At 40.7% G+C, this 27784-nt stretch overlaps 2 protein-coding genes across 4 annotated transcripts in view; both read right to left on the minus strand.

The window, feature by feature from the left end:
* Nucleotides 1-62: 62 nt before the first annotated feature.
* LOC121197149 (synaptosomal-associated protein 23-like) lies at nt 63-13417 on the minus strand. 3 transcript variants are annotated; one of them, XM_041060576.1, is made up of 8 exons: nt 13286-13417; nt 9454-9568; nt 6335-6376; nt 5898-5946; nt 5028-5145; nt 3345-3518; nt 3056-3200; nt 63-2518 (listed from the first exon to the last, which is right to left on the minus strand). In XM_041060576.1, exons 2-8 carry the CDS (start codon nt 9508-9510, stop codon nt 2456-2458), a joined length of 648 nt encoding a protein of 215 aa, XP_040916510.1. In that variant the 5' UTR covers nt 9511-9568; nt 13286-13417; the 3' UTR covers nt 63-2455. The 3 variants fall into 3 exon arrangements, with proteins under 3 accessions (XP_040916510.1, XP_040916509.1, XP_040916508.1); XM_041060575.1 differs by lacking the exon at nt 13286-13417 and adding an exon at nt 13093-13228; XM_041060574.1 differs by lacking the exon at nt 13286-13417 and adding an exon at nt 12293-12348.
* A 6179-nt stretch (nt 13418-19596) lies between these two features.
* efna2a (ephrin-A2a) overlaps nt 19597-27784 on the minus strand; it is a 69377-nt gene continuing 61189 nt past the window's right edge. The window contains exons 2-4 of the mRNA XM_041060577.1: nt 26283-26575; nt 21454-21519; nt 19597-19860 (exon numbers count right to left, since the gene is read on the minus strand). Of these exons, the coding sequence (XP_040916511.1) occupies nt 19736-19860; nt 21454-21519; nt 26283-26575 (484 nt within the window). The 3' untranslated portion in view covers nt 19597-19735. The remainder of the gene's footprint in view (nt 19861-21453; nt 21520-26282; nt 26576-27784) is intronic.

The following is a 27784-nucleotide window of genomic DNA, read 5'->3' on the forward strand; positions in this document are numbered from 1 at the left end:
CCAATTTTTTAATGAAAACGAATTTCATTCTTTTGATAATAAATTAAAAAGGTGCAATAAAATGCATTTGAAAATAGATTTATTGAGTACAAACAATTTAACAGAGGCAGGCGTGAAAACAAAAGGCATTTTTACTTTGTTGAACAGTCATCTGTTCACAGAGCTAATTTCAGATAAGACGAGCTGCATATGGATATACTGAAAATAGACAAAACTGTTGTATTTACATTCCAGTGGCTGCTGGTAAAACAATGGATAAACAGCCTGAAGACAGCAAGGCAGCCTCAGGCTAGACTAATTAGATCTCAGCTGACAAGCATCAGGATGAGGATGATCACTTACAGCAATACAACTCCCTGAATAACAGCTCATTTCAATCTTTACAAACTCAATAGGTGTATGCCCGCAGCCGAGCATACAAATGATCATTTTTCTTCAAAACAAATAAGCCAGAAGATGCATACGAGAGATATTTTCAGCATACTGTATTACTTTATCATTAGCCAGTTTTCCACAGCAAGACCTTAACAGTGCCTGCCAGGACTTATTCTGCTTCTACATTTACCCCTTAAAGAGCATTCATTTACATGTATATTTTTGCAACTTGCTGCCAGCAGTAGTTTCTCAGCCTGGCTACTGCTTTGACAAAACAAATTGTGCTTTCCATCATCAGATATTATCATTTTACTGTAGCTCTGCTCTGAAAACCGGCTATTTACGGAACAGGTGCAAGAAGAGCTGTTGGTGATACAGTGGCTGTTACAACACAACCGTGGACCATGTCCAGTGAATGGATTGGGTTCCTGCTAAATTTTCTCATTTCTAAATGCCAGTATTTTCAAGACTCGCTTCTTTCATTTTTAAAATTCTAGGTCCTTTTCATTATAATAAAACTGCTGCACATGTCAAAGCGACAGCAATGACCAACAGAGCTAATATGAGAAATGATAGTGGATTTAACAATTCACAGCCACATGTTTCAAAACCGAGTATTTGTTCTCATACTTTTGCAGACAATTACTAAACTAGAGGAAATGAATTTTCCACATAGTCCCAGGGTTGTGTGGGAACCCTGCACAGGCTGTTAAATCTCATCTTGAGTGCTATAAATCTCTATTAAGCAGGAGGTAACGAAGAAAGAAGAATGAAATTAGATTAACAGAATGACTATAGGCAATTAATAAACAGCTACAGTATGTTTCAGTATTAACATCAACACTGCGGTCCGAGAGGAAAACCTCAAGTGACACTAAATATGAAGTACAGCAGTTACTGGCCACTCTGATGACAAGTCTACTGTTATTCAACCACTGTTAAGTTTCCCCATATTCAGTGTTGTTCTAAAGTGACCTAGATGCTTTCACGGAGGCAATGATGAACATTCCTCATGATGCTTACTCACCCTCCTTCACATTTGAAGTAAAAGTGATTGTTATACGTTACATTTCCAACACCAGGTCAGCGTCTTACAATATTCTTACAAACATACAATAACTTTGACTTCCCATCAGTCAGAGAAAAAAAAAAAGCATTAAATTGCTCTCATTCAGGGCTAGGTGCTTTGAATTCCAGCATGAAAGGACTTACCATGACTCGCTTGAAAGCACAACATTTGATACTTTTTGAAATAGCTTTTTCATCTGAAAAGGCATAAATGACATGGGAACAAAGTGTTAAAAAAAAAAAAAAGACAACTTTATTCACAAGTCATTTCTGCTTGATAAAGTATAATTAAATAAGCACGTCATCTCAAAATAATACGATACAATAAACTTAATTACACACTGAACCAATGAGGATTTGAGACAGATGCATTTGTTTTAGATTAAGGACTATGTTTTATGATTAAACTAAATGCAGCTCTATGAAGACAAGACCGGCAGGAGAATGATACATAAATTAATGGTGTGGTGTATATCACTAAAAGACAGCTACTGACCATGGATCAGTGACCTCATCCAAACATACCAGAGAGGCACAAACTGACAGAAACAATTCAGAATTCCTCACTTTGAGAGAAAGGCGAACGGAAAGAATGCGAAAGAAAAGCAGCTGACCTGTGCTACTTCCCTTCACGTGTGTGCTGCAATATATACAACAGGCCTGGTGCATATTTGGTATCAAACAGCAGTGATAGGCAGTCAGTCACTTACTCTTTGATGTCCACGCTGCTTCTCCAAAGCCAGCATGGCTATGAATTCATATGTTTAAGGGCATGTTGGTGGTGGCCAATTTATAAAATGTGTAAATGTTTGTGTATTCTATTTACATCTTAGTGCAGTAAAGACAGGCACACTGCTGGCAAAAACATTCTCCCAGAGTGGATTTTTTTTTTTTTTAATGTTGTCAAAGGGTATGTGTTTGCGCATAAGCACAAGTATGCAGTGTGTGTATGTTGTGTGGCGACAGAGGCTCGAGGTTGATAGACAAAACTGGCAGAGGCATGGGTCCTTGTCTATTTGATGAGCTTGTTGGCTCTCTGGTTCGCTTCATCAATGCGAGTGCGGTTCATTTCCGCCTGAAAGAAGATGAAAGATGAAACAGGTATAAAGGGGGCAATTATGCAAGCATTCACCCTATTTCTGTTCATTCAGCAAATCACTCCTAACTTTAAATGTATTTAAAAACATTAAAATGCACACTGCAGGGTTTTTCACCTCATGTGCCAAGATCCGCGACAGTGCACCAACAAAGGTGGAGAAGAAGAAGTGCTGCTAAGTAACCATGGATGTAAACAGTGCAGGATTGAAACCCTTTAGAAAAATTGTCTCTTCTTTGTGAGGAAAGAAACTGACTTGATACCTTTGTTAGACCTGAATGTAACATAACCTTTGTTTGTTTACACGTAAATTCCACAGAGGACCTTCGACTTGAATTGAAATTCTTCATAAAGTATTTGCAAAGCATTTGTTTCATGAGTGAAACGGTTTTTCTACACAGCTCATGTAATCCTCCTAACTCCTTTTTTAAAGACCAGAAAAAATGGCAGTAAATGTTCTACTAATACTGTCTGGAAGCATCAGGAAATTAAAGTGAATCAATCCCAGACTCTTACCTTGTCAGTGATGCGGTCAATCTGTTTGTTCTGCTGGTCTATCTCGTTGCCCATGTCCAAAGCCATAGTTTTCAGGTTGCCAATAATCCCGCCAACTGCCTGCAGATTGTCCTCCATCTCATCCTCGCGTGCATCGTTGGTTATCCTGTGCCACAGATGTAAAATGAGTTGTTCACTGACAAAGAGCCTTTCAAATGTGTCTCAATGTGGCAAATGTGATTATGAAAACCTCTAAATTAAAATCATGCTTCTGACAACACTATAGTAAAAAAAAGATAGGAAGCAAAACCTCTTGATGTATGGGCCTGAAGGAGCCGGGGCGTTCGTCTGAGCAGCCTGCCCGTTGCGAACACCTGAGGGCTGCCTTGAGACCACTTTCGACCCATTGGCGTCACTCTCGCCATCTCCTCCTCCAATTCCCCAAGTACGTTTGTATCGTGAGTCATTCTCAATGGATGTCACCCTGGAGGAAAATCAGAAAGTCAGAACAAATCAGGAAATCTAGGCATGTCTAAATAAAAACTAGACGACTGCTACTCAGCTACAGTGAACTATGAATAAAAGCATCAGAAACAGAGGTATAAGACTACAAGTCCACCATTACTATCATCACAGACACACACATGTTCATTAATCACAGTGTTAAAAACAATTCCCTACCTTATCTTTTGGTAATCATCAAAGAATCCTCCTCTTCAAGGTGAAAGCATTTTGGGAAGATTTGTTTTCAAGTTTAGAACCAGATATGAGCTCATTATGCGCAAACACAGACACTGCATATCGATATGGTTTGATGGAGAGAGCTTTGAGTGTGCTCACCACGGAGCACTGCACCTGTCGTGAAGAACTTGGTGGGAACACTGTTCACATTCCCTGCCCATTTATAAACCTCTGGGAATGTTCACACATCGTATCAGCAATCTTTTGACCATAAAATACACATTTGATAAGCAAATTCGTATTTTTTCTCCCCATCTGGCTTCAGTTCACGCTGAGTTAATGTGAAATCACCCTGACGGATCAGAGTAGCATTATGAAAGTGTTCAACGGCATAATAATAGCTGAAGTGAAGCGGGAAGGGTTGCTGGTTTGCTTAGTTGTTCTTTTCTAGTTCCCATTTCAAAATTTCCATTTTCTTTGAATGACATCCTTGATGTTATTTATCATAGAAACCTGGCATCTTCCCAGATAGTGGAGCAATCAAACATTTATGGAATGGCCACTAGTTAATGATTTCAGCGTTGTTTCTAAGCAATCGTGCTTTGTCCTTTCAGTTTGGTATTGCAGACAACTCGAAATACTACAGTACCCTTTAGCATCAGCTGCTGCTGCTATAGAGAAAAAGCCAGGCAGAGGTGGGAATCATAGCTGTAGTAAATTAAAGAGCTTCAGTGTTACAGTGAGGAACAAAACACAGCACCATAGTTGTGTTTTGTTCCTCACTGTTACAAAACACAGCGCCATAGTTGCTGAATTCATCCAACTCTGACCCAGAATCCACAAGTGAATTGATTTCAGATACAGACTGTAGAATTAGTTTTCCCAGCACCACAATCTTTAGCATCTCACAGCTGTTTGCAGTGCTCCTAAAAACAATTCTGAGCTCGGTGGGTGTATGTTTCTTACAAAAATGCTCCTTGGGACCATTTTAGTAAGCTTCTAGTAAGCTTCTCAGCTCACTATTTTATACATACAAGCCTCCCACTTTTTTTTAAATCCAAGAAGCAGATATTTTGTAGCACAGTTGTCGTAGAAACAGCTTCTATGCTTCGTAATAGCTGCCTTGTAAAGTTCATTTGCAAATGTTTGTTAAAATCAGCCACGTTTGTTCCATAAATAATCAAAATGTGTACAAGCAGAAACACAGAAAACAGTAGAGCAAAGCATGATAGATGAAATATCCCAACTGAAAAGCATCCATAAATGTCAACAGTGATTTGGAGCCTTCTGCAGCTCTGAGTGTACAGTGTACCTGTCACAGGGGCAGACACAGAGGCCGCAACACTTGGAGAGATCGGTGAGGTTTTTCTCAGCCTGCCTCATGTCCTGGTTGATCTGGTCCATGCCCTCCTCCACACGCCTCAGCTGCTCTGAAACACACAGACAGGCGCGCCACGCCGTGTCAGACTCTCCTTTTTTGTATCTAGATACATTTTTATAAACTATGAATGGTCTTATTGGTTTATTTACAGCCTTTATTTATCCATTTTTAGAATCGATTAAATTACACTTTAATGACCTTGGTGAGGATTTTTTAAATTGTACCTATAACTGGGTCATTGCAGCAGCAAAAAAAACCCAAACATGCGACAGAAAAAAAAAAAAAAAAACATACTGCGGGTAGAAAAACTAATTATTACAAATGCATATTTTTAAAAAGGCACTTACACACAAAAACAAAAATAAGTTTGTACAAATACAGTCACGTGACTGCACCTGAAACCAACATTACAGAAACGACGCACCAGTCTGGCACACCAATATTTCAGGGTGGAGATTACAAATATTCTTTACCAGTAATATATCATTTCTACGATCATTCTGTCCAATACCGATGATTTTTATTTGATTTCAATATCACCCTTAGACTTTTCCTTCAGGGATGTGTTGCCGTTTTACTGTAACTGTGATCCTTGTTGTATAAATAAATACAGGTACCACATATTAAAGCAAGTCTAAGTTAGAAAATATATAACATTTCCTTAGGCATAACATTGTCAAACATCTTTGCATCCATGCAATTTTTCAGCAGCAGACACATCATTGAGAGTTTTTCCTTTTGATCATGACCGTCTCCAGTGAAGAGAGCATCCAAATAGCAGTGTTCATGTTGCATATCTACCTCCTTGCTGGTCCAACATCACCATGGTGTTGACGCCGGTCTGTTTGCTCTGAAAACACAAAATTCACACAGATTCAGAACCATTGAAACGACTGCAGATAGTTTTATGATGATCATGAATGGATACATTTCAGGGTGAATTCGGACATTTGCTTTGTTCAGAATTTGAAAACTGGGAAATTTAATAATGAACGACTGAAGCAAACTTTTCCTTATTTTCTAGTAATTTTCCAACTTTGTCACAGTCTCAAATTATGTTTTTTTTTTTGAAAAAAAGTGTCCTAACACTCATTAATAATTCATATTCAAATCTTCTCAAAGTTAAGACATGCATCAATCATTGATAGGAAATTTTATTGATCCCAACATAGACAGGGGTCAGCGATTAACACACACAAACATTCTTTCCGGCCATTAAAACAAAGCAGAAGTCTTACCTCCTCTGCCATCTGCAGCATCCTCCGTGTGCTTTCCAGTGACTGTGGGAGAAAAAAAAAAAAAAACACAGCGGGTGTTAGAGAATAACGAGAAGCGTCGAAAAGCTAACTGTAAACTCTTTTAGCTAAAAGCAGTTTGCACAGAGAATGAGGGAGGATTGAACGAGTAAGACAAAAACTAATTTGGAGTGCAGTCACACTGATTTTTCTTTAGTCAGAAGGATAGATGAGTTTTTGCGTATACTTCCTTTAGGTTCTAACTGACTAAATGTACCCGAACCATGGAATTTCTAATTAATTCAAACAAGCCAGATGATTGGTGTGAATGTGGCCTTGAGAGACTGAGAGGACATAACAGAAGAGAGACAGAACAAAAAGGGAATTAAAAAAAGAGACAGTAGGGAAGAGAACAAGATAAGAGGGATAAGGAAAAATGGAAAGATGCGTGTGATAAGAATATATGCAGGAAGCTACATCATTAATATTTATTAAGATATGAAAGCAGATGGCAAGAAATCTATAAAACTAGTTCTACACTGTGATAGTGGGCTGAATATCATCTGAGATTATATATTTATATTATTATTAATAATTCAAGTTACATTCACCAATTCACTTCTAATTCACTACTGCATGTACTATATATTAGTCTATTAAAAAATCTGCATGATCAAATATTTTGTGCTAACAGGAAATGGCACATTAAGTACAATGTCAGATGTTAAGCAACTGTGACTAGAGCACGTGTTCCTAACTCAATTCTTTCTTAAAAATTATTTGTCTGTTCTGTAGCCATTTCAGCCACCAATGAAAAATGATTTTACTTTTTCCCCAAATGTGAGAAACTTCTCTATCACACAAACTGATCGGCTGAAAATTAATTGTCAGTTACTCTGATTATCGAATAATCGTTAGTTTCACTTGTGGACGGCCTAATCAAAGAAATAAACCATGTTTAGTGTGTAAGCAAACATCATGCATGCTAAACATGGACAAACTGAGTATACTTTATTTTGTCACTTTTCCAGTGTGAACAAAACACATTACTCAAAAGGAATTAGTAGTAAGGAGCACATAGACTTGGGCACAGGTGCAGACTTTCCCTGATCGATGACACAGCTAAGGCAGACACAAAAGTTAACAATCTACAGCAAGACGTAGGAAAAAAAAACGCACAAGCGGGCACACAGACAAGACAAAAAGTGTTGACGGCAAACTGGAATGCAGTCAGTTCAGGTGAGCTGCGCCTTTGTGTCTCTATTAATAGCAGGTGCTGTACAGTGCATCCAAAAGAGTGAAGCACGGAAGCAACTCAGGGCATGACTCCATTGTTACCATCACTAATGAACTGTTAACAAGAGAGAGTGGGGACCAGATTCCTCATTCTCTCTGAGTTATATTTGCTCTGAATACATTAATCAGTGAGTTGAGAAACAGACAAACATAAAATTGGCGAGAGGAATGAGTTGAGCTCAGCCAGGTTTCTGTTGGCTTAGCCAGAACATCACTTGGGTGGATAAACATTACATTATGTCTCCCAAAATCCTTGAACTTGGCTAATTAAGCCCAAAATCGCTGACTTAGCCAAATTTTCCAGATTGGGGTTCTGTGACAAATCTTTGAGATACAGGCAATGGTGTGGTATTTTTATCACTTGTTTGGGATGGCTTAGATAGAAGCTGCAATGCACGAGGGTGATTAGGCTCTAGCACATAAACAATGACTTTAAATAACTTTAACACAACGCTGAAGCATTTGGAAGCCAGTGTTAACCACTGGACAAGCAAAACAGCCTTAAAGGCAGCTCTTGTAAGGCAGCTCTTGTCTGAATTCCCGAAGATCTTTTCTTATCATAACTAATTCCGATGTTGTCCTGATACTTTGCTAGCCATGCTCTGAGTTTTTCAGGTATGAGTGGTTACCCTTAGCCAGAATGATAGGCAGAATTAGCAGGGGGACTCTCCCATGCCCTGTGCCTTTTATGATTTCCTTAGTCAACCAGGCAGCAGCAGAAGGAAGAAAGAGATATAGAGAAAATTGCAGGTTAAGTAAGAAAGCACACATAAAGAGGCAACACAGATAAGAAGAAGAAAAAAGGAAAAGAAAAGACAATCAGTACAGTTAAATTTACAGGAAAGGTGAAGTGAACAGCTACAAGCTCAGCTAGAGTAAGTTAATTTGCCTCCATTTGAATCAGATGGCTAATCATATGATGCTCTGGAGTGCTGATTAAACAATTATCTCCTTGATAATAAAACGCTTAGATATAGCTGACAACATTCAAACTGTCAAAACCACAGAGGGGTAAAGGAGCTATCCGGTTAAATTAGGCGTAAAGCCTCACGCACTCCTAGTAATGCCTGGCTTAATAATCAGCTGAATACAATGAATCTAATTACCCACCCTCTTCTCTTTCGATGTAATATTGCAGCAACCCCCTGATTATGTGTCAGTGTTTTTTCCTGCTAAAGCTTTATCATCTGAGCCAAGATTTGCTTTCTTTAACATGGCCATGGTTAAAATGATTATTTCATCAGGATAATGATAAATCTTGAGTATTTCCAATTACGCTACTAATTTTAGCTTCTATTTTTGGGCACATTCAACAAATAAGATATAGTACGTTAATTAGTGAGCTTTAGAGACACTTGTAAGCAGTTTTTTTTTTTTTACCTTTAAACACAGTCTGGCTACCAGTTTCCCCCGCTTTCAAGAGAAACTGTCTTAATGTACTGCCCCACAGTGTCAAACTATTATTTTAATGCTTTGCTTTCTCAGTTTGGGCTGCATTTGTTTTGTTTCACTTTCATCTTTTTTGTTGTTGGGAAATAAAGCGATAGCCCCCCTAATCTTCCTTTTTTAGTATCAAATACTAATTCCTTGCACGTTTGAAAGGTGTCTGTTAAAAGTTGGCAGTTTCATCCTCCACAGAGAACAGCAGTGGTCAGCTTAAGTTTGGTTACAGTTAAGTCCAGTGGTGACAAGTTTTCGCAGTAAAAATAGAGGGTAAGACTTCATTTTAGCAAGCTATAATTTCTGAAATTTCTGCAAAAAAAGGTGAGAACTGAGAGTGAGAAAGCGACTCTGTATGTGTGTGTGTTGTCCGTGTGACTCAGTACCTCATCAGTCACTTGGTTGGCCCTCACGGTCATCTGTTCAACAGTCATGTCGTCCATGTTGCTGCTGTCCTGTTTGGAGGCTCCTCCCTTGGCACCGAGCTCGATATTTTGCGGCCTGAAAGAGGGACAGAGTTCAAGGATCACACTGTAACATCACATCAGAGGGCAACAATTATAATAAAGCTCTGTGACTCCAACAAATGAGACATGGCTTCACTGTAGCCTGCTATGAAAAGATATTTTAAGGGCTATACAAGACTATAGGCAAAATACCAAACACTGCTGGGCCAAAGAGTGACACCTAGTATCTTTGAGAAGGAATATAGCATCAGATATGTATATATATTTCAGTTAATAAATACACAATCATTAACTTAATCGATTAATGGATAGATTGATAGCTCTTAATTTATACCCGTGGGTAAATGTCTGTTTCACAGCAGCAGAGATGTGAAAAGGAATAGCCAAGGAATAATGAATAAGGAATACAATGAACAAAAATAAAAATATTAAAAAATATGTAAGCTTTACATTGATACATGGGTCCTGGTGTTGAAGAACCTACAGAGAAACCCTGCCAGGTTCTTAAAATTTCAGATTATGGGAAGCTTCAATTAAACGTTTTCAAAGGCCCCAATGTCTCATGCCACAAGTCAGGGTTCAGTGCGGTATACCACTTGTAATCTTAAATACGGAGGAAAACATTTAAGGATCAAGCATTTAGCTGCATGTTAACAGTAATATGTGTTCATGTCACATATGAAGAGGAAAGAATAAGATGCAAAACCTAAACAAATGAGACTCTTTCCCTGCCCCTGAATGAGTGTCTGAACACACATGGCAGGCTTGCTGATAAAGGAAACAAAAATCTGTTTCAGTGATGAAGAAAACTATCTATTTGTAAACCTAAAGCAGTTTCTTGTTGGAGTGAAGCTTCGCTGCAGTGTGGCTGGAAGAATCATACATGCTGACAATGAGGGAACTGAGATAATGGGGCCATGATAGGGAAATCAGAATCATGAGATTGAATGTTGGTAAATGGCAGCAATGCCCAAAACATTACCAAGGCTTAGAACAACACTAAAACTAGACTAGAAGTCAGTTTACTCATCAGAAAACAGTAGAGCAAGAATTTTGAAAAATTAAAATAAAGGGTATAAAAATCCATTAAGAAAATAAAATAAAATATTGTAACTGCATAAAACACCACATGTAAAAGCAATATTAAAAAGGTAGACCATACATTGTCTTGGCTCATTGTCCACAGATAATAACTTGATGTAACTTGAGTCTGTTTTTTTATGATTTTAAATGACAAACATTACAATTTAAAGCCTATGACCAAAGGCGAATCTTACTATTCATCTCATGCCATATCTGGAGAATGAATATCCTGACCACATCAAGCCGTACTGTGTCCACATCTGACAGCTCAACGTTCACTGTGTTCAAATCAACATTTAGATTTCATGATGTTGCACAATATGTGCGGTCATGAGGCAAGGAAGAGTGGCTGAGAAGCTTTTACTGTGAACCAGAAGCAGGAAGTGTTGGCCGCTAAAGGCCACTTGTTGTGAAGTGATCAGAATTAAATGCCCCCATGTGTTAGATGAAGGAGCAGAAATGTATGAGTACAGTAAAAGGGTACAGCAAACCACACAGTACATTCCAAGTAAAACAGTGCTGTAAATGATGTGTTCTAGATGGTTTCTCAATTCACAAACCTACCAACAGCCTGAAACACTGTGGGACAGATCTTGAGTAATATGTTGGTTTTGTAGTGTTTTTCTAGGTAATCTATTTGGAGACACATAGAGTAAGTATTGAATTCATAATTACATTTGCAACATGAGCTAGGCTACCTTCCAGTATAGTACAGCAGATACAAATATGATTTGTCGCCTTTGTGCAGCCCAGCATTACAACATGCACTTAAATGACTGGTGTAATGGAAGCCTCAGACAGGCTTTGGTGCACAAGGTGACATGAAATCTAGACCATCATAAACAAAGAATTAAGCAGGTTTTGTGGGTTGCAGAAAAACGTCACTTTCAAGGACAGAGCCAGCTGACCATAAACACAAAGCTCTGTCTCTATTCCAAGTCTAGAGTTTTTTCATTCTGACAGATAGATCAATACCAGCATTCAGGAAACACTGCTCAGTTCCCATTTCCTTTTCTTCCTCTCCTGTCCTCTTCCTTTCCCTTAAAAATCAAGTGGCATTTTCCTGTTTTGCAAATAACCCCTGAACTTCAAGATCCCTTTCAAACCTACAGCAACTAAACATCCTGAGAGAAAAAAAAATACACACAGGGAAAATGGATAGTGTACTTGGCAGACAGATTCGAGGATTTAATGTTGTTGACTCTGCATTTTTTTTTTCTTTTTCTGGACAAGAGGGCACTTGGTTCACAAAGACTTGCCTGCTTTTTCTAACTGATTATTGGACTTGGCAATACACTGATGTGAGTTTACAACTGTAACACGGAGGGAGGACTTCCTCACACATATTGCACTCTTTTGAAATGCCAAGCCACACAAGAGCAGATGAACATGTCAACACTAAAAGATCAATTATAAGTGCCAGTAGTAAAGCAGATCTTTCTTTCCTTTCTTTAGCTGAGTATTGATTTGCCCTCATGTTTAAATGATGAGAAGGTTACACCAAAGCCACACATTGGTAAATACTGTATTTTTCCCTATGCAATTTCAGCCTATCACGACCTAACAGCGAGCCCTGTGTTTTCACATCTCACACTGAATAACAGCACAAGACTGTGACACCATACTACATGAGTTCACAGCCACAAGATTAATATAACAAGCCTAAAAGACATACCCATTCATGTTGCGTTTCTTCACGGCACCATGAGCAAGTGGCTAACACAATAACTCCTACAAGGAAACACATTTCTTGTTCTTCTACTCAAACCTGTTCCTCCAGATCTGAGAGTCACACAAACTGACTCTTTTCATATTCCTATCATGCTGTGCTCACATCCTCCTTCTAGGTCTTTTTCTTTTCTTACTTTCAAACATATAGACTATAGTTTTTTCAAACATTTTTTTTTCTACAGTGTTTTCTTCTGTGATGACAAAAGTGTGAAATGTTTTGGGTAGGGTGGCTGACTGGTAATGCTGACCTGTGTGCAAAAACAAACAGCAAGAGCACCCATGACCCTCATGCTGTACAGGAGAAACCCAAACCATGAGCTTTTATTTCCTGCACAGCATATTTTATAGAGAACTAAAAAAAAAAAAGCTAGCGGTTTTCACAACAGCTGCCAATCATAACTGAACACAGACACAAGTATAGGACATGTTGTTAATCATTTCCGTTGTTGCGCTTTAATAGGCTCAATACTTTATCCACACACCATGGCCTTGATTATCTCATAAGCAGACATACAGTTAAGTGCCGAGTAACTATTTAACATGGGTCACTTGATAAACAGGTGACGTTAGGCTGAATGAGAAACATGAACCGAAAACATTAAAACAAAAGCAGTCTCCCACACCCAAGACACCAAAGTTGTGGCCATAGAGTCCCAAAACAACACTTTTAAAACAAAATGAAAGCGCTGAAAAGGGAGAGAACTGTGTCCAAAAGCGCGCCAAAGCAGATTAAAGTTTTCTTACATTGTCTGAAAAGTTGCTCAAGTATCGTAAACAGGGTAGGGTCCTGGGACAACTCGTTACTCTAGCTAATGTACTGCTAGCTTGCTTGCTAGTTAGCTAGTTCCGCTTTCCTGTCAGCTAACTAATAACGCCACCACTCAAACAACTAAGTGGAAAAGGGAGGGAGATATTTATATAGGGAGTCAATACTTACTGTTAATCTCTCTTTTTTTAGAAAATGACCTCGCAGCTCCTCCTAGTTTACGGTATGTGAACTTCGCAGAGGTAACTTCTGAATTCCTTCAGTGACTCCACCGTCCGAAGTGTGTCGTTTGGTGCCTTTGCGTGCTCTCGGAAATGTCGTGATTCCGCAAACGAGATAAAATAAACTAGTAGACTTAAATTGCTTGAGTAAGAAAACAATCTAAAAATATTCTGTTGCAAGTAAAAGTCATGCATTCAAAACTTTTACTTTTCCAAAGTAACAGTACTATGGAAAAGTACTCTTACTTTCATCATGATCAAAAATGCACTTTAAGTATCACATGTAAAAGTGTTCAGTAAGAACGGTAACTCATTTTAGATTAGTTAGGAAACATCTAAATGTGGACATTGTTTGTGCCCTTCCCTTTAATCCCGCTGCTGTAGTAACTTTTTTTGTAACGATCGATTTTGTTTGAGTTGCATTTCGAACTGTGACTCTAAGAGCAGCGAGTTTTCGATGAGCGCTTGAACGCAGCACGTGACGGTGCGCATGTCATGTCATATGACTCCAGAGAGAAAAAAAAAAGAGGCGCTGCTCATTTTCCCCACATGAGTGCAGCATTTACCCTTCACCCAGACCTCCCCCTCCCCCCCTCACGCCCTCTCCCCCTCTTCTCAGTCTTTTACATGAAGGCAGACCGCTGGATATTTTTCATAGTGTTTCTGAGAGATGCTCAGTAATCTGAGCCTCTAGCATAGAATCTGCTGTGTAATTCCCCAAGTTTTATGGTTTAAACCACAAAAGCCTGTTCAAGGTGACTGCAAAGGCACTGGGCAGAGTGCCAGCTAACATATCAACTGACAGTGTCTAAAAGGCAAGTGCTTTTTTGCCTTTCTAACTGCGGCTAAATATTTTTTCCTGCTGGGTCACCTACAGCTAAATACCTACAAGTTGGACATTTCATAACAGCTCCAAATTTGCACAGGGGTTGCTCTAGATCTGCCCTCGCTGAACTGCCCAAGTGCCTGAATGGTGCCCAGTTCTCTCTGCCCATGTATCTTTTATGGAGTCTACATAGCATGCATTATTCAGCAATAACACACGCTCCATCTGGACTCCTGTAAGTGTGTGTGTGTGTGCATGGGTGTCTATGCATGGGTGTGTGGTCCATAGTTAACTTTCCTTCTGTGCCATTTCACCATTTCACGCCACATCCAACAGTGCTTGAAGAGCTAAGAATTAGTATTTCCTCTGTAATTACAACTGAGGTATAATGTGTGTGTGTGACAGAGGATGTGTGTGTGAGAGAGGGAGTGAGAGAGGAAGCAAATGTGGAAGAGAAAGAATAGAAAGTAGTGAGATAAAGAGAGATACATTAAGTGAATTTGTAATAGTGACTACAGATGGCACATTCAGGATCAAGCTCTTTCATCATGCCGTTTCTCATTAATAGAGATGGGAGCGCTGCCCTAATTCCATAATTCCTAAATCATGCCAGTTAGTTGAGCATGAGGAGACGAAAGTACAGGGGAGAGAGGAGAATAGATTAGCCTATAGCCTAATAATGTGTCCGTGGGAGCAAGAAATCAACAGAAGAGGAGATGAAGAGACAGAAAAAAAGAGGAAAAGAGTGGAGAAGGGTCGCCATCTGTATTTCCTGGCTTTTCTTTTTGTTTGTTGCCAAAACCAATATCATATAGGCCAAATTTATTCCCGCCAGTTATTGTCCCACATGTCTGCCAGCCAGTGAAAATAGCCAAAATAATCAAATGATTAATTAGATCTGGAAGAGAATACATAGGGTTATAATTGTGTGTGTGTGTGTGTGTGTGCATTTGTGTCAGTGACACAGCCCAGATCACAGGTTTCTCATGATTTCAAGGAGCACATCTGTTCATTTCTGGCTCCGTTCCAGTTGTATCACACATCCATCTTTCCTCTCACAAGGACTGAGATGTGGGAAGGATTTCGAGGCCTTGCTTGGTCGAGCTTACTTTTACGTTGGACAAATTCCGCTGGTATCTGATACTTATCAGGGCGAAGAATTGGCTGACCAAGCTTGTGTCTCAATATTCAGAGATAATTTTATTCTCTCATCTCCCTTTCCCTGGAATCTACTCTTTCCCCGTTTGAATTGAGCCCTCACATGAAACAATTTGATGGAAACTAGAGACATCGATAGCCATTAGCCCGTTTTGCACAGGAGGGCAAAACATGGCAAGCCAGGCCTCATCTATTATTCATGTACCTTAGTTTTACCCAAAAACAATGTTTCTGATATTCATTTTGCATCATGCTGCCAAAAGAGACAAGTCAGTGGTTTCAAATAACGCTTTTAAAACAGGGCTGATAAATGTTTCAAGATGGCACTGGCCCTTACAAGCTCCAGTAGGGTAAAGGGTCTATTATCTATCTCCTCATTTCCGGATCTGGTGGAAACCTATTGAGTTCAAAGAAGAGAGGAAACATTTCACATTCACTTTTTTTTTTTTTCAATATTTAGCCTTTAGGCACCATGTGTAAATGTTGCACGTCTTCCTCAAGGACATGTAATCAAACCTGTGACTTTTCAGTCTCAGAGCAATAGATTACAGTATAAGAAGTAAAACTACTTGTGCTGCATCAGTGCATAAGTAGTATGTTTGTGTTATAGGGTGGTCCAGGTGGAGCTAGTTTATGCACAGTCCAGTGGTTCCCAAACTAAGGGTTAGGCGGGGTCGAAATGATTAATGAGGTGAGGAAGAGAACAAAAACAGTTCTAAAAAAGTTTTTGTAAAATAATGGACAATTTTACCTCTTAATCATTATTCATTATTCAATGAAACCATGTGAGACGTTCAGAGGGGAAATCACTCTTTGGTGGAAATCCTAACAACTTGTGAGCTATGTTTCCAAGCAAATGCAGCACAAATTTTAACCAAATTTCCAGAAAATCAGCAAAAGAAAATGTAAATTAATGCATTTTTACATCCACTACTGTTATGCAAAAAGGAGTTGGGTGCATCGAGATAAACAGCTGCTGGTGGTAATTCTACAGGGAACAATGAGACGAAACTGTTGAAAGATCACCAGTCAAACCTCAAAGCATGGAGAATGCAATGGAAATGTGCTGTTTGTTTGTTTCATGTGTAAATTTAACCCTGTGAGCCCGTACGTATCATATATGATACCCACATTTCTGGGACTCATTGCATCACCATCAAGCATAAACTTTGCATTTAACCCTTTTAGATGAACTCTTATGCTCGTATACTGACTCCTGGTAGACACTCCTCACTTTTCTAAATGTTTTGACATGTGTGATACAAACAAAAAATATACTTAGAATTTTTTTTTTTTAATTTTTTTTTTTTACATTTTGTCAAAGGGACAAATAAAGAGTTCATATTTGAAAAATTAGAATTTTCTGACCATTCTTTCATAGTTCAGGTCTCACAGGGTTAATGACTATTTTCAAATTATCTGCATTTTCATTCAAGTTTTTTTATGCTCAAATTGAAAATGTTCATAAAAACAAAGAGAACCTATCCAATCCAAGCAGGTTGGGAACCACTGGTTGTATTGCACATTTTACAGTCTTATCATATGTGTTTTTATGTAAAATCTGAGAGATAACTTGTAACTAAAGTTGTAAAATAAATATAGTGGAGTAAAAAGTACAGTACTTTCCTCCAACATGTAGTGGAGTAGAAGTACAAAGCAGCAGATCATGTAAATACTCCTGTAAAGTACCTCAAATCTGTACTGGAGGACTTCAGTAAACGCACTTTCCATCACTGGTAGGCCACCCTGCTGGAAATCTGATGGAAACAAGAGAGGAAAGGCTATCAAGCTATTCAGTCTCCACGTTGTCAGCAGTTCAGATTAGCTGTCACATCGCTGAGGGAGAAACAGCTGAAGATTGGAGAGGGTGATTTCATCTGAATAATTTCATGCTTTGACTGGCAGAGCTCAGTGCTCACCGTCCCAAGACTTTGACGTCAGAGGAAGATAGACTGGGCAAAAAAGACCCAGGTGCAGTCTAATATATGAATACAATCATCTGCCCTTTGGGGGAATAAAAATACACAAAATGAAAATTAATTCACATTTCCTCCAAAGAAATAATCCCACTCACTTGGCTTTTTTTTTTTTCGAGTAGACAAAAAGACAATCTTTATTTGTGTGTTTCTCTCCTTGCTCTGTGTTTACGTTTGACTGACTGACTTTAATGACTGAGGTCAGCTTCCACAAAAACACCACAAACAGAAAAGGAGACAAACTCATACATGACGCTCAGACCTGGAGGCATCCTACCACTACCAACCATGGATCACAAACCAGAGAAGAAGAAGAACGATAGAAGGACAGCATCAGTGGAATAGAAGAAAAGACACATTTTTTTAATCTTCCACAGGCTATACCCCATCACTGCATCCCACACAGGAGTAATTAACAGTGATTTTAAATGCTACAAAAATAAGATGAAACAGGGAAGGAAGTGCTTCCCCTTGTTTGTGTGTGTGTGTGTGTGTGTGTGTGTGTGTGTGTGTGTGTCTTTGTCCATGTGTGTATGTGCATGCCATGTCTTTGTAAATGTCTAGATCTGCATGTGCTTTTCTACATATGTCTGCATGTGTGTGTGTGTATCTGTACATGGGTCATCATGTGTGTCTGTATGTGTGTGTTCACAGTGCTTACTCATTATATTCACTTCCCAACATTAAAGAAGTCTCAGTCCCATGATACACACACACTTTCTCTCCCCACCCCCTCCCTCCTCTGCTCGCTCTCTCTTTGTGCTGTCCCCTTTATAGTCCATAAATGCTCCCACCATCTCAGAGGAACAGCCTCGTTATCAAAGACTGCATGTGTATGTGTGTGTGTGTGTGTGTGTATGTGTGTGCATGCCCATATGTGTGTTTTTTGTGATGCTACCACACACACCTCGCCTCATTTGCCACAGTCTATGCGCTTCCCTTATTGGTTTAACCCTCAGACCCAGGACCAGCTTCAGTCAGTGTTTACGTCCATTGTGATCTGGCCTGGGCTCCGAGGGCTGATTTCCAGTCAGTTTCACCCTGTGGGTCCATTTATCTCACGGCCCGAGCTAATCCATCAACGACTGAAAGCCAGACAGGAGAAACCGTGTGAGGAGAGAGGTTGAATTTTCCTTTTGATGTCTGAAAAAGTCTCAGGGAGAGCAAGAGAGCGGTAGCAGGGTGTTTCTGATTTTCCCCATGAAAAAATATATCATCATTACAAACAAGATTGATCTGAAGGTTTCACAGTGGTCATGCAACTTGAGTGTCGCCTCCTTTTCTCACCTGTCCTCGTTTTTTCCTTTACTTCACACCCCTCCCACCCGCCATCCCTCCAAATCCCATTCATCCTGCCAGTCCGAGAGAAGGTACTGTAAGTGACCACAGTCATAATAATACAGAAAGACAAAGAGGTGGGTGACCAGTGGTACATTCATACATGAGAAAGTCATGGTTCCAAAAGTCACCCGACCCAATCGACATTAGACAGTGCTGAAGAAGCCTGTGCTGGCCAGGCTGTGATAAATGCTTTGTTTAGAAACATGAATAAGACAAAACACATCCCACCTGAAAATATACACCTCACCAAACCCACCCAGAACATCCCCACACACACCCAACCCTCCTACTGAAACAGGCTATGGTTATACTTGTCATTATAATATGATATCTGAGCTTCTCATAAAAAATCAAACTGTATGATTTTTATATCACATTGCCGTGAATCTACACTGGGTCTGAAAATATCAACACATCTAATATTACATTTCCCATATTGCTGTGTTTATTTAAATCTGTGCCCGCATTGTTTTCCCCCTTTCTTTTCTGCACAGGCCAGGCCACTTTCCTCCTCTCCACCTCCATGCATTCGCTCTTATTCTCGCTGTAGCTGGAATTCATCCACATAGTATAGAATTCCAATTACAATGCAAGCTTGGCCACTTCCAATTCTTGGTTTGGGGATGAGATAGCAATGTGAGCAAAATCCAATTTTTGTGCATCCAGGCCTATCGCTTAATGTATCCTGCCGTGATTGGATGATAGGAATTGCACTGGAACGACAAGTTTAATCATAGCCATGGCTATATCTATCCCATCAGTGGCCAAGAGTCAATAGTCAAATCGAAAGGACCCCCTGATATGAGTGCAGAGACATTTCCCTTGTGTTTTTCAGCTGAGAGGTGCTGTTCCACCCAGAATTTTGGGCTCAGACATGAACGGCAGATTCCCAGACAGCTCAAGACCCAGCCGAAACGTGTCCGGGGCTGGGCCATACAGGGGGGTTGGCAGTGGGGGTGGTTGGTGGTCGTATAGAGGTGGAGGTGGGAGAGGTGGGGAACGGAGACAGAGGGCTTCCCTGAGGGGTGGTGGATTTAGAGGGACAGCCAGCCCAGCTCAGCAACCCTGGGTGGAAGCTCCAGGAAGAGGAGGAGAGGGGTCACAGCCACGAGAAGAGTCCCAGGAGCAGTGAGGCCAGAGCCGCTAACAGGGCCATGGACCCTGGCCTCCAGCTTGGACCTCCATCAGTCAGGAAGGGCTCCGGAGAATCATATCCCGACCCATCTGAAACAGAGAAGAGAGAAAAGAAAAACGACAAAACATCTGAACTGAGAGGGACACACAGACAGACGCATAGAAAAGACAATCTAAAACAAAGTGAACAAACGGGGAAGTGGATTTAGAGACAAAGGGTAGACAAATGGAACTATTAACGGGGGACAGCATGGGGAGTAAGCGACAAACCGCAGAAGTCTCACCCTTCAACAGCCAAAGAAAGGCTGAGAGAAGATGGCAGAGAGGGATGAGGAGAGGAAAGAGGGAGGAGGAGAAGACGACAGCAACTGAGCTCTGCAGGGGGTTTAACCAACCTAATTACAGTTTAATCACAGAGACTCGGAATCTGGAGCAGCTGACACACTTACACACAAAGACACACATCCACTCGCACACATGTGCAACCGCTCACAGCTCACTCTAGTGACAATATTTCACAGATGAGATGGAAGTTGTAATGTCAGACAGATTATTTTAACAGCACAAAAAAAGCAGAATCTCAAAGAGGAGCTGCAGCAATGACGGAATTAAAGAATGTATGTTGTCTCAGTAATTATGGAGGAGGCACAAATTTCCTTCCCCCTTAGTGAAAGATGGAATGATCTGAGCCTGGAAAGCTGCGAAGGCCGACTCTCATCCTTGTACGAAGATCTTCAAAGCCAGGTCATTATCTTGGGAGACGTGTTACTACCCAGGTTTGATACTTTAGTCTGGCTTAGGCTGAAAACTCATGGGGAAGAATCCGCCTTTGAAAAGACATACAGGTAGATTTTCAAGATTACGCAAGTGTAGCGTAATGCCTGCTGAAATCTGACCCCCACGTATGCCAATCATCTGTTGAGTTATTTTCAAATGGCAGTATCATAGTCCAACGTGGCACTCTTGTGTCAGTAATGCGCTCTGTCTACACCAACAATCTATGAGGGAGCTATTTTCAAAAGACTATATCTTACCAGGCTGCACGCTATTTGTAAAAAAAAAAAAAAAAAAAAAAGTCATGCTTTATCTTTTACCACACGGCTGATGCATAAGGAGAATTTTATTAAAAAATATGAAGTGTCTATAATTAGATTAGACTTCTACTGTATGTGATGGGCTTATTATTAGATTGCTCTTGTTTCTTATGAGTAAATCTAGCTAGTGGAGTGATGTTGAGGTTCGGTAACATTTTTTAGAGAGCACTTTCAGCCTGCTCTGTTCTCTTTCTACAAGGACAGAAGGTCTCCCTCACACCCAGTGTGAAGAGATGTGATTTGATGTGAAGTGCGTATGCCACTTTGGGCCCGTGCACATGTGCGTGCTTCTCTGCAGCTCCACGTGTGTGTGTGTGTGTGTGTGTTTGTTCACGCCTGTGGACACTTGTGTGTGCTAGTATGTGTGAATGTGTGTATATTTTTTCAATGTGTGTGTGTGTCTGTGTGTAAAGGTGTTAAAGTGTTGCCTGGCTGGTCTGTGAATCAGAGCAGAGAGTGTTGCCGGGGCATTCTATCAGACCTCTTATTCCCCCCTAATTTTACTTTGATAGCCAATCTGGACCTTTGTGTATATGTGAGAATGTGTGTTTGTGCGTGAGTGCCGATGTGTAGTTAGAGCGTGACTTACCTGGAGGTCTGACATACACCTTCAGCTTTAGACATGCCCGCCCCACATGGTTTGGATGAGGAGACGCTATAAAAAGCAGAGAGATTGAAAGAGGAGATTAGTTGAGAGATAACGTGATTTGTGCTGCTGATTGCACTTATGAAGTAATCGAGACATTTAATAAAAGTTTTTTTTATATTGTTATGTCACTTAGGGCTATGAAGCTTATTATCAGGTGGTTGCTTGGCATAGGAATTAGAGAGATTGCTGTGACCGCGGCTGGATTAACCCACTTGTGGGCTTTGTAGCAAAAACAAACTGTGGGTTCCTATTAACTCCCACTCTCTCTCCATCATGTATCCTGCCGTCTTTAATTAAACAAATTAAAGACAAATTTACTTTTTAATACGCAGCAGATAAAAGAAAATTTGACACAGGGCACTTCAAAAAGACAGGACCTCAATATTAAAGTCTACAACTGCTGATATTATGTATTTTCTTGCTGTCAACAACTAACAAGAAGTCCATCCTACTCACAAGTATTGTCTGTGTGGGAGCCAAAGCCTGATATATCATACTCCTTTTATGCCAGAGACCTCTATTGTTGTCCAAAAACAACTGAGCTGAAAACAACTGAGCTATGCTGTGGCAGTGGGTGACATGCTCTGTTATGTTATTATATATTATAATAGTCCACCATCCTTCTGCTCTAAATACTCACTAGAGCAACAAATGTGAGCCCGCTGAAAACTGCAGTGCCCAGCAGATTCAACAAATTAATATGCCTTTTTAAAGATACAAATGTTTATGTTCTTTTCTAAAAGATTTGTGTCAGGATTATTGAGCTTGGGGCTGAGTGCTACAGCCGGGGTAGTATTGAGAGATAGAAAGTGTTGAGAGGTAAACAAATTGTGGGTTGGATTTGTTGACAACAAGGAAAATATGGAGTAACACCACTGCTAACCATTAGGTAATAATGCAGGACCCAGCTACATAAAGTGTAATTTAGATGTTCTCAAACAAATTTGCAATAATTTAAAATATCACAAACCAGCTGACACACAGTGAACCTGGGGCTTTACTGGCTGCCAGGGATTTGGGTCCCTCCCAGTCGATAATCCAGCACTGGATCCCCACAACGGTCAATACCAATTGTCAGGAAGATGCCAAACCTCATATTCATAATCCACTTCAATAACTTTAAGTCCCTGTTTCTATTTATGGGATGGCAGGGAGACACATTGGATAAAACATAACCAGGTAATAACAGACACAGTGGAAATAATTTATCTACAGACTTCACTGGAGGACGGTTTTTCTCTGTAAGTTACACTCAATAATTTGTTATAATTGGACATTAATGTAGTCATTAATGCAGCCTGTTACTTTTATTGATGACTTATATTGCTTTAAGCATTTGGAGAGATTCTTATATTATGTCCTTTTAAGTTCTCTTAAACCCATGCTTCCAAGCTTGTGAACTCCCGTAAACATACTGAGCTCTTCAGGCAATGTAAACAAATCTGTGAGGGATCAGCCCGCACACTGGGACTGAGTCACACTCACATTCATACCTTAGGGAAATAACCGACTCTCAAATCGACCTGACTTGTATGTCTTTGGAATGGGAAATGAAATCCATGCAAATTCCCCACAGACACAGGTCCTTCTTGCCGTGAGGTGACAGTGCTAACCACTGAGCCACCGTGCTGCACCGGCTGAATGCCAAAAAAAATGAGAAAAATGTTAAAAAATTACTGTGATTCAACTTCAAAGTCGAGTAAATGAAATTGAATCTTGGTTTTTAGTCCCACCTCACTCTGATGTGAAATAGAGCTGGAGACCTTAAAGGCGATGGTGACCAACTCCACGACTGCTCACGTATTCTGATGTACACACACACACACACACACACACACACAAGGATGTGCAAAGGAATGTGCACACACACTGATGGTTGCAGAAGCGTGCATGGAGACCTATTGGCCTTCTCCCTTGAGGAAGTCCACAAAGCCAGAGCACACAGTGACCCTTGAGAGGACCATCATCAAGATCCACAGTGCACAGGAAATAAATCTGACCCTTCCCTTGCCCTCTCCTCCCTCTCTTTCTGCCCACAACTCCTCCCTCCATCCTTTTCCTTGCCCTTCACCTCCTTTACCCTTGTATGCCTTCTCCATAGCCCACTTCCTTTGCTTCAGATTTCTTCAAATCACCCACCTACCCTCCTCACAGCGCGCAGGAAAAGTGTATTGTGGTCCCCTATGAAGCGCTGCTGGCCTGGTATCAAGCTTTCTGTCCTGTTGTTTGTCTTTGTTTTGGCTTTTTTGGCTTCCCTACTGTTTCCCTGAAAAATGGCAACACTGGGTGAGAAAGGGCTAGAAGTGGATAGATATATATCCCCCTCTCTTTTCCCCCCCATTTCTTTTCTCTGTGCCCTCCGACAATTTTCACTTTTGTCATTTTTTTAAAGGTCTTATCAGCTCTCCCAGCGCCTCTGTTTCCCAGTACATCCCGCATATCCAGCGTCTCCTGAAAACCCATAGAAAATCACTCAACCTCATCAGATGGCAGCTGGGAGAAGTAAGAGGTGGAGCAGACCTGTCAACATGTCAACCACATGACAAATGCACACACACTAACGTGCGCACACGGGCACGCACTCACACAGGTCTGGGCACAAATCACTATCAGAGATTGATGTTTTACTCTGCTGAGTATCTGTGAACGACACACACACACACACACACACACACACACACACACACAAACAAACACACACTCCTCAGAAGGGCTGGGTGGTTTAAACTGCTACATGTGGTCATTCTTCACCAATACTGCCCTGTGTGCGTGTGTGCGTGTGACTCTTTCTGTGTGCGTTCATCTGTGCACGTGAGAGACAGCGACAGAGACAAAAATGTGTGTGTGGTTGTCAATCAAGATGATGGACATGGCCTTTCAGGGACTCACAATTGCTTGACAACTGACCCCACAACCAGCCCTCCCCCCTCAACACATACACACATGTATTCACACACACTCCACTCTTGTGGCATACACACTACCCCCAGGGGTCCCAGAGACACAGCACTATAGTCAGCAACTATACAACTCTGGAGGGGCCCTGTCCATCCTTACATGAGAGTGAAAACAATAGCGTGTGTGTGCCGACTGGGAAAAGTGCAGAAGGACATCGGGTGGCTGTTATCTTAGCCTCTTTAGCTCTCTGACTCTCGCCTGCTGTGTCTTTGTGACAGTGCAGACAACAGACTGGGGCAAAGAACCATTTGCAAATTCTTAGTACAAATTTGGTTACTTTTGACAAGTAGTGTTGTTTTTGTCTTTAATTTAAAAAAAAAAAAGTTATATTGCTGCTTTACAAATAAAATCTGAACACACTAATACTTCGACAAACTGAATTCAAACCTGTGTCAGTATCTGTGAAAGGAGTCTTCTCAGCTTTTGCTGAAGGCAATCTGCTGTCTGTACAAAGAGGATACCACTATAAGGTCAGAATCACTGGCCAAGGACAAAAAACTTGTCAAAGAAATATGTTGCACCGACATGGCGACCTTAAACTGGTGGCAGAAGACTCTCATCCCATTACGGGTCATGGTGAGAGTGCATCATCTCCGACTAAAAAGGTTAAGGTCAGTTTCAAGCTGACTATACCGCTGTAACACGGCCATAAATAAAGAGACCTGTGCCAGGCTGAGTAGTGGTGGAAATGCTGCTCATGTCTTGTCTTGTCTTGGAGGAATTATTGTCTTTAAGAAAACTGACCAATGTCTGAACAATGTACTGATGCCAGGCAGGCCTTGGTATGAGGATTCATTTTTCAAAGTAACTTCCCCAACACTACTGACTAATATGGGCTTTTTAAAACTTAATTGGCCGCTAAAAATTGTCCTCACCAGAAAAACAGCAGAATGGATGATTTGTTCAAATGCTTAAAACATCCTGGGCATGCATTTTCCTGACCAGTGACCTCCTGTGATTGTGGGAGTTTTTAACTGTCCCCCTTTTGAAAGGTTCACTTCCCTTCCAAATATTTCGCCAGCTGGTCTGTGAATTCAAACAGGCAAACTTCTTGTCTAAAGCCTGCAGACTCCTGCAGCCTCAACACAGTAAAAGTGGCACTTTTACTGTGCAGCGCCAGAAAGTTTGGCCATTGACAGCAAAGCTTTTGAAAGTCAATTTAATGTGGTTTTCTGTGATTACCAACTGATCTTGCACTAAACTGTCCGGATGTGGTAAATCTATCCCGCCCATCTGGCACACCGTGCAGCTGAAAACAATGTTTAAGAGTAATTTGAAGCTACTATTTGTCCCATGCCTGGTGGGGGAATGATAGCTTTTTAACTCTGTTCAGAAAAACAGTCTCAGGGGGCAAAGCCCATCTGTGATACTAATATATCACTTGTTGAAGTGAGGAGAAACATCAATACAGCTAATATAGAAATGATTACAAACTACGCCTGGTGACATTTTTACCACTTTGCTGAGCACACCACTTATGATCTCAACAGAAGCAGAGAGTTACATCAAGAAATAAAGAGAGTGAGAGAGAGAGTAGGGGGAGTGAGTGAGCGATGGAAGGTGTATTTATGCACGCCTGTGGCTGTGCGAGCGACATGGTGGGCCGTGTTTCAGAACTCTCTCAATCAACTTCTGTTGATTGCATATTTACACATCATTTACAAATGCATATTGAGCAGGAGCAAGGATAACACGCAAAAAAACACGCGCAAGCTCACGCACACACAACAAACAGATAAACACCCTTTTATCTGTACACACAATCTCCCACCACACATACACACAAGAGCGATGCTTAGCTGATAACCTACAGATGTAGTAGTACTCGTGTCCAGGCCTGAACTCAAAGCCCAGGGAGAAGGGAGTGAAGAGCTGGAACTTCTCTGAGAAACGCAGGGGTCCGTCAGGACCGCTGGGACGGTTGCACTCCCAGCGTTTGAAGCCACGCATCCTGTGCTGGCAGGAAGTGTAGCCCTCGTGGTTGACCATGAAGAGGATGTATCGTTCCATCCTCCCGTGGGACGGAGGACCCTCATAGTAAGGACAGTAGATGTCCAGATAGTCATTGATGTTCACTGCCACCCTGTACTCTCCGTGCCAGAACCTGCAAAACACAATGAAAAGTGGATTCAAATTCCTTCATGTAAGAAAAAAACACAAGGCTCAGGAATATGTGCCATGGGAATAGTTTGAGGTAAAATGAGATGGTGTGAGACATGTATTTTGAGAAATTCCTACACATACAGTATGTACAAACAGCACAAAGGAAACTGCGGTGAGTGTCCATATTGTGCAGTCATGCTGTGAACTGCAATTACATGAAATTGCGTGATTGCACATCTCCACAGGAAGATCAGAGGTCAGAGTCAGCTACAAAACAGCAACCCGTAGAGATTCAATGCCTTGCCGAAGGACACTTCAGCAAATGCTTTCCGATAGAGGGTCTTCAGACCACCTGAGTCATTGCGGTACACAAAAAACATCCTAGAGGGTGTTTTTTTTTTTTTACTTATTTAATAAACATAAGAGGGCCAGAAAAATCAATAATAATCCCTCTGGTTACTGCTAAAGTTTGAATAGTAACCAGTTTTATTTTCATAAAGCTCAGAGAGCTATGCTTCATGGGAATTACTAGTATGTTTGGAATACAGTCTTTGTTCCAGTCCGAGTGCCTGAATGAGCCTACTCGTAGGCACTGACACTCAAGAGAACTGGGTCGTGATGGAAGAGAGCACACATTATTATCCCAACCCCTAAAGCAGTGTGTATAGAGGCTGCTGTGGTGAATGTCCACTTAGTTCCATACACATGCTGATCATTGAGGTTGGCATGATGAACAGAAGTGGGTCAGAGGTGAGTGAAGAAGAAATATTAGTATATATACACACATTGTAGAAGGTATATATGGTGGCAGTTTTCCTCACTATATTCCTCCTTCTGGCACTGAGTCAAGGATCTTGTGAAATAAATGCAGGTAACATATGGAAATACATAAGATGGTGCTTGAACTCAATCGGCATCTCCACTCATTTCTTTTCAAAAGCCTCTGCTTCTTAGTCATTAGAAACATATGGCTGCATTTTTCTTCCCTACATTATACAGCCTCTATTTAGGTTTTATGTTTTGGTGCCAATGTTGCTTATATGGAAACTGAACTTCTGTTTACAATCTTGAAGTCACTGGAGTGAAGCAGTCTATCTTAAAGGATAAGGCTGGCGATATTCTAAATTTTTGTTATTGCCAAAAAATGCCATTAAAAGATCAAAACCAACTGTGTAGTACTCTAAACTTTATGACTTCCCTATCCTGTCTG

Source organism: Toxotes jaculatrix, chromosome 17 (genome assembly GCF_017976425.1).
Source record: "Toxotes jaculatrix isolate fToxJac2 chromosome 17, fToxJac2.pri, whole genome shotgun sequence".
Classification (NCBI taxonomy): domain Eukaryota; kingdom Metazoa; phylum Chordata; class Actinopteri; family Toxotidae; genus Toxotes; species Toxotes jaculatrix.

Coding starts and splice junctions, on each gene's coding strand:
- LOC121197149 (XM_041060574.1), bottom strand. Junction 3,519..5,027: donor TGTGTCTGCCCCTGTGACAG/GTACACTGTACA, acceptor ATTTTCCTCCAG/GGTGACATCCATTGAGAATG. Junction 3,201..3,344: donor TCAGGCCCATACATCAAGAG/GTTTTGCTTCCT, acceptor TCTGTGGCACAG/GATAACCAACGATGCACGCG.